At 32.9% G+C, this 9,029-nt stretch overlaps 1 protein-coding gene across 1 annotated transcript in view; it reads left to right on the top strand.

The window, feature by feature from the left end:
* LOC145270263 (uncharacterized) overlaps positions 1-283 on the top strand; it is a 933-nt gene extending 650 nt beyond the window's left edge. Inside the window, exon 1 of the mRNA XM_080125907.1 lies at positions 1-283. This exon is cut by the window's left edge and continues 650 nt beyond it. Coding sequence (XP_079982033.1) covers positions 1-283 — 283 coding nt within the window.
* The last annotated feature ends 8,746 nt before the right edge of the window (positions 284-9,029 follow it).

The following is a 9,029-nucleotide window of genomic DNA, read 5'->3' as shown; positions in this document are numbered from 1 at the left end:
TTGCGGTAATAACAGACATAACCGAAGTAATTGCCTGGCACAGAATGCTACATGCAAGAAAAGGGAACGTGTTTCTAAGTTGCTTATGGCTATTATAACTATGACTGCTGCTGCTATCAATGCCGGTACGTCCATCCTTGCTAATAATTTCTCTGAGAGCCTATCTCGCTCGACATTCAGGGATAAACCTATAGATATACTCGTCGATACTGGTCGGTCTGAAAATTTTATTCACCCTGATAAGTTTGGAGAACTTGGTCTGTCTCGCCTACTACGGAAATAATTTTCATGGCCAGCAGTTCCCATTCGTCCATTACCCTAGAACATTGTATAGTATCCTTCTATGTAAATAATAGAAAGTACAAAGATGTGAAGCTATCTGTTATGTCGAACCTGTGTTGTGATGCTATTCTAGGGCACGCTTTTCTACGACAACATTCATCCGTTACAATACCCTTCGGAGGTTCACTCCCCCCTTACTGTGTGCGGACTGGACGCTATACGTAATATTCCGTATCCATCTCTGTTTACTAATTTAACTTCCGACTGTCATCCAATAGTTGAAAAATCCAGGAGACATAACCTTCCTGACATGCAATTTATTCAGTCAGAAATATCGCGTATGCTGAAAGAAAAAAGTGTAGAACCTTCTCAATAACCATGGAGGGTCCAGACACTGGTGATATCGCCCCCAAACCACAAGAAAAGGCTCATCGTGGATTACTCTCAGACGATAAACCGTTTCACGCTACTGGACGCTTACCCCTTCCCGCAGATAGAAGATATAGTGAACGAAATAGCCGGCTATCAAATATTTAGCACGCTCGATTTGACCAGCGCCTATCATCAGGTTGCCATCAAAGCAGATGAGCATAAATACACAGCCTTTGAAGCGGCTGGGTCTCTGTACCAAATCTGCCGAATTCCTTTTGGGGTGATAAATGGAGTAGCGAGCTTCCAGCGAGTTATAGACGATATCATAAAGCAAGAAAAACTACAAACACTTATGCTTATATAGACAACGCCACTATTTGTGGACATAATCAAGAAAAACATGATAGACACCTGAAAGGTTTTATGGAAAGTGTTGCTAAATATGGTTTAACCCTGAATAAATATAAATGCCATTATTCTCTTAACTCTGTGGACTTACTTGGGTATACCATAAGCAAGGGCTCGGTAAAACCTGACCCTGACAGGCTCAAAGGGTTGACTGACCTACTGATACCGAAAAACTCTCTGCACACCGGCGAGCAATGGGGATGTTCTCGCACTATTCTAAGTGGATATCAAATTTTTCTGAAAAGTTATACCCCTTAACTAGAGTCAGTAGTTTCACACTCACAGAAAAAAAAGGTTGACGCCTTTCGTTCTCCTAAAGAAGGAGATCGCTAAATCATCTCTGACCAGTATAGAATCTGATTCACTGCTTGAAATTAAAACAGATGCTTCCGAACATGCGATTGCCGTCTCCCTACCTCAAAACAGTCGGCCCGTGGCTTTCTTTTCTAGAACTCTAACCTCAGCCGAAAAAAAAAATTCTGCCGTGGAAAAGGAAACTTATGCAATCGTAGAAGCTATTAGAAAATGGCGACACTTGCTACTAGGAAAACATTTTAAGGTAATCACGGATCAAAAAATCGCTCTCTTCATGTTCAATCCTAAAAGTAAAAGGAAAATAAAAAACGAAAAAATTACTAGGTGGATATTAGAACACGCCTGCTTCTGCTAAGACATCGTGTATAGGCCTGGAAAGCATAATGCTGCAGCAGCGGATGTCTCGATTCTGCTTTGCTACTACTGAAAAATTGTTTGAGCTACACAAAAATTGATGCGACCCAGGAGTAACTCGAATGCTGCATTTTGGCAGGAGTAAAAACATGCCTTATTCGGTAAAAGACATAAAAGCTATAACTAAATCTTGTCAAGTTTGTTCTGAGATAAAACCAAGATTTGTGAAGACGTTTCCACAAACGCTCATAAAAGCAAGCGAGCCATTTGAGAGATTAATTATGGGCTTCAAGGGACCCCTACCCTCCAACACGCGTAACAAGTACATACAAACTGTGGTTGGCGAATACTCCCGCTTTCCCTTTGCCTACATTTGTGCGGACCTCATTGCTGCTACAGTAAAGAACCACCTATCCAACCTGTTTTCCATTTTCGGAAACCCTTCTTTCGTGCACTCTGATCGAGGAACTGCTTTCCTGTTGTAGGAGCTGAAAGAATTCTTACACTCTCGATGCATTGCTATTAGTAGAAGTATTGCGTTTATCCGCAAAGCAACGGACAAGCAGTGAGATACAATGCCATTATTTGGCAGACAGTCAACCTGGCGCCACAGTCTAGTAATCTCCCTATTGTTAGCTGGAAGAAAGTCCTTGACGTAGCTCTCCACTGTATACGTTATTTGCTTTCCACTGCCTCCAATTGTTCACCCCATGAACGGATGTTTACCTTCCAAAGAATATCTTCTTCTAGAGGATCCATACCAACTTGGTTAACTAAGTCCAAAACTGCTCTCCTGAAGCTATATGCACGCGGCAGTAAATATGAGCCACTAGTAGAAACTGTTGATATTCTTAATGTAAACCCTAACTATGCTAATGTGCGGTTGAATAACGGGAGAAGACGACAGTGTCTCTTCGCCATATTGCTTCACTTGGTGAGAAAGACAACAGTACGCTACTACATCTAGAACTGGATTCGACGGAAGCCCCTACCCAGTCTGACTCTCCTATAGCCCCGATGGAGGAAACAGCTAACGCTCCTTCTGCTAGAGGACCCTAAAAACCAGGCAATGGAAGACGTCACGGATCCTAACTTAGAAACTTGCACATGCCTCTCCTGTACCGAGGCTTCTGAATGATAACCTGAGGAGCCTTTCAATAGAGCAGGAGACAACCTTCGACGCTCTTCTAGAGTCCATCGAATACGTCAGTATTTAACAGAGAATTAATTACTTTGACTCTTTTCTCCTTTATTTCTAGTTTGAGCTGTTACACCTGAAGCTACTCGGTCTTTTGGAAACTAGAGGACCTGGACATTTCTGGGCGGCGGAGAATGTGGTGAAATAAGGAACTCTTCTGCGCTGTCCTTCTGCTTGTCATAACGGAGTTGCGCCTCTTTTCTTAATATTCTACAGAATGACTTTTTCGATAGACGAACGATGTTACCTCTGCTAATGTAATGTTTTGTTAGTTGAATAAAGCTTCCTTTCGTCTTGTGTTTTTCTCCCTCTCTCTAGAATCACTTCAATTACCAAATACAAAATAAGAAACTCTTCTATCTACCTGGATAAGTTTATGTGTTTGAATAAATTTTGAAGTATTTATGTATTTCGAAAAAAAATACTCCCGAGTCTTACGTTAGAACAAGAAAAAATGCCGGACATGTGACAGTTATGTGGAAGTCCAGGTAATCGCTCAAAAATCAAAAATCTAAACAAAATGCTCACAGAAAGCCACCAAATAAATGTCACAGTGAAATATTTTGCAATATTTGTTATGACAAACGATATTTTAATAATATCTTTTCTTTAGTAAATTACTGGGTAAAAGTACAGAATACTTAACAACAGGTGGGCTCAAATCCCATCTTCCAAAATAAAAAATAAAATCATTTTACGTTACATTTATATATCAAAATATTAAATTAAGTTTTTTTTTAATTCCCTTTAATGGCTTTTCAGAAATAAAGGCAAAAAATAGAGTTAGAAGTTTTTTAGAGGAAAAACTATACTTGGTTCGATTGTAAACATTCAGCAATATTTTTTTTTACGTAAAATTTCTAGTTGGTCATGGCTGCTGATTTTATAAATACTGGATGAAATATTCAAAATCAAACACAGTTGTCTAGCGACATAAGAAATGTAGACAGAACATTAAAACGATTAAAACGATTAAATACCGAAAAAGGGTATTTGCGGTCCGTGATGTTTTGGGGATGTCACCAAAAAATAAATAAATAAAAAATGGCTGCCCGACCGACAATGTATAAAAACAAATATATGTGACCTTTATGAAGGATGAGATGCAGGTAAAATATTTTACCATGTTTTTTCCACATAAGGAAAATGGACCTCATACTGTTCAATGTTAAAGTGTTTTTTTTTTATTCAACTAGCATCGGTGCCCGGCGTTGCCCGGGTGTTTTGAGGTGTATGCTGAGCAAAAAAAGAAAAAGGTCAATTTTTTTTAAGTTTGACCCCCTAAAATTTATTGTTTAGGGCTCACATAAAGTTATTAAGTTAGATCTATGTCCGAGGAATCTATATCTAAAATTTCACGTCTTTAGACCCAAAATTGTAGGAAGAGTTTGGTAGAGTTCTCAAAGGTCAAATCGTTAAACTTTGACCCCTTAATCGCCAAATTTCTGTCCGAAAACAAATCACATTGATTTTTCCAAATCTCAGTACCCTGTATATCAAATTTCGAATATGTAGGCTTAAAATTTACAGAGTTATTGCGTAGGGAAATGTACACAGACACATTCACTTATCTCTCTCTCTCTCTCTCTCTCTCTCTCTCTCTATATATATATATATATATATATATATATATATATATATATATATATATATATATATATATATATATATATGTCTGACGAAAGGCTGTTCTTGTGAAAATTTTCAAACGACATAATGTTTGAATTTTCAGAATAGTCTTGCAACAATTGTAACTAACGATGAAACACACTAGGTACGGGCAAAAAATGGGCGGGCAAAAATAGTTTTGAAAGACGATTTATCATAATCTTTTGTAGGTTTCGGACTACTTTTTTATTGCATTTGCAAGATTAGAGACTAAATTTAATTTCCTAAAGGAAAAAAAATATCTGTACCCGTGAAAAAAAGTTATGAAAAATATTTGGAAGTTAAATACATTCATTGTAAAAATCCTTTAAAATATAAATATTAGTTTTCTGGGCGTATTTCAAAGATACTTACTAAAGTCCTAAGATATTGAATTAAATAATAAAAAAAAACACCTTGTTTGTGTAAAAATAACTCAATTAGCCCTCAAAAAACAAGTAATTTACCGTTCGTCCAAAACGTAACAAACTAAAATTTTGTAAACACGATTATAAGGAGTCTCAAAATTTCAGCCAATCGTTTTAAATATAAGAAAATGCAATTTCCTGTGTACATAATTCGTTGTTTAAAATTTGCTTTTGTTTTAATTTAAAACGTTATTTTGTGAATAAATTTAAATATTGATTGTCATTCATTTTTTCATTTCCGCTCGATTTCTTTGTCGCGTGTTCTATTAGAAACGTATATTATTGCACCAGAACAAAATTAATATTTCCGTTCCATTTTGGTGACACCCCCAAAACATCACGGGCTTCTTTACAAATAACCGAAAAAGCAATTTTTGTGCTCAGTTGTTTTAAAATTCAACCAACTTCGAATTCAATTTTTGTGTTCATGATAAAACAATTTATTTTCTAAGTAACAACAAAATAAATAATATATATTGTTTAAAATAAATAAATAAAATTTCCTTTTAAAATATTTTAAAATTAAAAAATAGTTTTGTATATATATTGTTTGAAATAAATAAAGTATTTATTCTTTTTTTGAAATAAAATTTGTTTTCATGTCTAATTTTGAAAAAGAAGTTCTGCTTATTTAAAATTGTAAACTTCCGAAATACCGATGTCATTATTTATATATTCTTGGCAAAGTAACATAACTGTGATAACAGAGTTTCGTTCCTTTTATGTGATATAGAAATCAAGAGTATTTTGCCACCTAATCTCCAATCTTTGCCTTTTTTCCTATCAGGTTTAGATTACATTTGTCAATGTCTTGTTACGATTTATTAAGAAAAATTCTCTTATGTGTGTCCAATTCATTAATAAATAAAATATATGGAGATAAAAAAGGTTTATTTTTTAAGACTGAACATTTCATAATTATTTGGATTAGTCGAACTAATGTAAACATCCAAGATAAGAATAATGTAATGTTGCAACCAAAGGGGACATAACTCCCAAATGAGTTACCTGCCCCTTAAATGAGAATGTATTATGTTCTATTTTTCCTCCTCCCCTCACACTATTTTGAGGGCATTGACAACATTTCAAACAGCAGTCAAAATAATTCAAATAATTTTCATATAAAAAATTTCAAATCTAAACATTTCACTTAAACTGATTTTTTTTTTACATAAACTGAATATTTTATATAAACTGAATATTTTATATAAACAACTCAAATAAGAGGAAGGAATTCTACAAAACAGTGAAGTCAGTCAAATGAAAAAAAAAGATTTAAACGAAGAAAAAAATTATATTTTTGAATCATTTCCGATGAAGTTTGATAATTTATTTTTTAAAGACTTTTGTTATCATGTGCATAGGGTTTGTTTCGACCGAATAATCCTCTGGCCTTTTTCAGGTGATTAAGCGCGACCGGATATGAATTATGAATTTTGTAACTCTATCCACAGTAATTCCTGCTTTCCATAGTTGATTTTTTACAATGTTTCGGCCTACTATTCCTCTGGCCTTCTAAGGAACCTTACTGGGGATGATTGACTTGTCTGGTGCATGAGTCATTTCAAACTATGCAACTCTACAAATGAATTAGGTGAATTAACAAAAAAAATTGAAAGTCACACTGAAATTATAGAACTTGGAATTTATAATCTTTTAAATTTAATTTTTGTGATCTTTTCTAGTCTCCCATTTTCAGACAAAAAATTCGCAAAAAATAATTACGCAAAATATAAATTCTTATCTCGAAATATAGAATAATTCTTTGTTTATGATCAGAGCAGAAAAACTCCATGCAATATTCCAACAAATTTACGAAAAAGATCTCACATTGAATGGCAACAAATGTGCATATAACAAAATGTCATTCGATTTCATCCGACAAATATTCGCTAATGAAATCATCAGCTAATCACAAACTTAACAAAAACCAATCGTTGGATTACTCGACCTGAAAAATCTATCAGAAATCAGAACCTTGCTGGTTATGATCGACTTGTGTGGTTTACAGGTCATTTCAAAATATGTAACTCTGACAAATGAACTACGTGAATTTACAACAAAAATTGAAAGTCACACTGAAATTCTAGAACCCTTCAGGTATGCTCACTCGTCCCCTTTGACCTGAAAAACATACTGATATATATATATATACACATATATGTATATATATGTATATATATATGTGTATATATATATGTATATGTATGTATGCATATATATATGTGTGCATATATATATGTATATATATATATGTATATGTATATATATGTGTATATATATGTGTATATATATGTATATATATATGTATATATATGTATATATATATGTATATATATATGTATATATATATGTATATATATATGTATATATATGTATATATATATGTGTATATATATGTATAAATATGTGTATATATATGTATATATGTGTATATATATGTATATATGTGTATATATATATGTATATATTTATGTATATATATATGTATATATATATGTATATATATGTATATATATATATGTATATATATATATATATATATATGTATATATATGTATATATATATATATATATATATATATATATATAGTAATGATGAAAATCCTATAAGCATCTCTACATATATCAGAAATTTGGAGGAATTTTTGACACCCCCAACAGGAAACTGCGAATAAAATATAAAACCTCGTAATTTCTCTTTTTAAAGTGGGTTGTTTATTTATTTTATGTAATATACTTCCAAAATAAACTATCAAAGTGGTTTAAAACATAATAGAAATATTATTTTTTATTAAAAAACAGTGTTTACAACATGTTTACAAAATATTTTTTACATAAACTGATTATTTTACATAAACAAAATATTTTTTACATAAACTGATTATTTTACATAAGTCAAATAAGGGAAAGGAATTATACAAAACAGTGAAATCAAATGAAAAAAATAGATTGAAACGAAGAAAATTATATTTTTTTTAATCATTTCACATGAAATTTCATTAATTTTTTACACACTTTTCTTTTCATGTGCATAGTTGTTGTTTCGGTCAACTCATCCTCTTTCAGGTGATGAAACGCAACCGGAAGTTCTCTAAATGAATCCACAGTAATTCCTACTTTCCATAGCTGTTGTTTGCTCATTAATCCTCTGGCTTTCTTGACTATGACTGAAACCGATATCTTCAGGCGAAGCTGACTTGGAATCGTAGAAATTAACTGCCTTTATCCATTGCGCCATTATCCCAGAAAGGCGATCAATGTTGGAATTTATAATCTTTGAAATTTATTTTTTGTGATCTTTTCTGGTCTCCCATTTTCAGACAAAAGTAAGAAAAAAATGAATACGCAAAAAATAAAGCCTTATCTCGAAATATTTTAAAATAATCCTTTGTTTTGGATCAGAGCAGAAGAACCACGATCAAAAACTCCATGCAATATTCCAACAAATTTGCAAAAAAGATTTCACATTGAATGGCAACAAATGTGCATATAACAAAATGTAATTTTATTACATCCGACAAATCTTCGCTAAGGAAATCATCAGCTAATCACAAACTTAACAAAAAACAGTCGTTGAAGAACTCGATCTGAAAAATCTATCAGACGTCCGAACTTTGCTGGAGATGATAGACTTGTGTAGTTTACGAGTCATTTCAAAATATGTAACTGACAAATAAACTAGGTGAATCTACAAAAAAAAAATTGAAAGCCACACTAAAATTCTAGAACCCATCAGGTATGCTCACTCCCCGTTTTTGACCTGAAAAACATACCGATATGTGTGTATGTATATATATATATATATATATATATATATATATATATATATATATATATATATATATATATATATCACCATGTCAGGTTTTATAGCATCGTAGGTACATAGCTGTAAAGATTGTATGGTCATAGTGACACTATCGGTCCATAGCATGAATGAACTACACTTATATTAAATTTCCTGGAAACGGTAGCTTGTAACATGATGTCAATATGATAGGAGTCTTGATGCTGTCGCACCA

Source organism: Euprymna scolopes, chromosome 46 (assembly GCF_053919585.1).
Source record: "Euprymna scolopes isolate OS-2025 chromosome 46, ASM5391958v1, whole genome shotgun sequence".
NCBI lineage: Eukaryota > Metazoa > Mollusca > Cephalopoda > Sepiida > Sepiolidae > Euprymna > Euprymna scolopes.
Note: the sequence above shows the minus strand (reverse complement) of the source record. Positions and strands in the feature narration are given on the sequence as shown.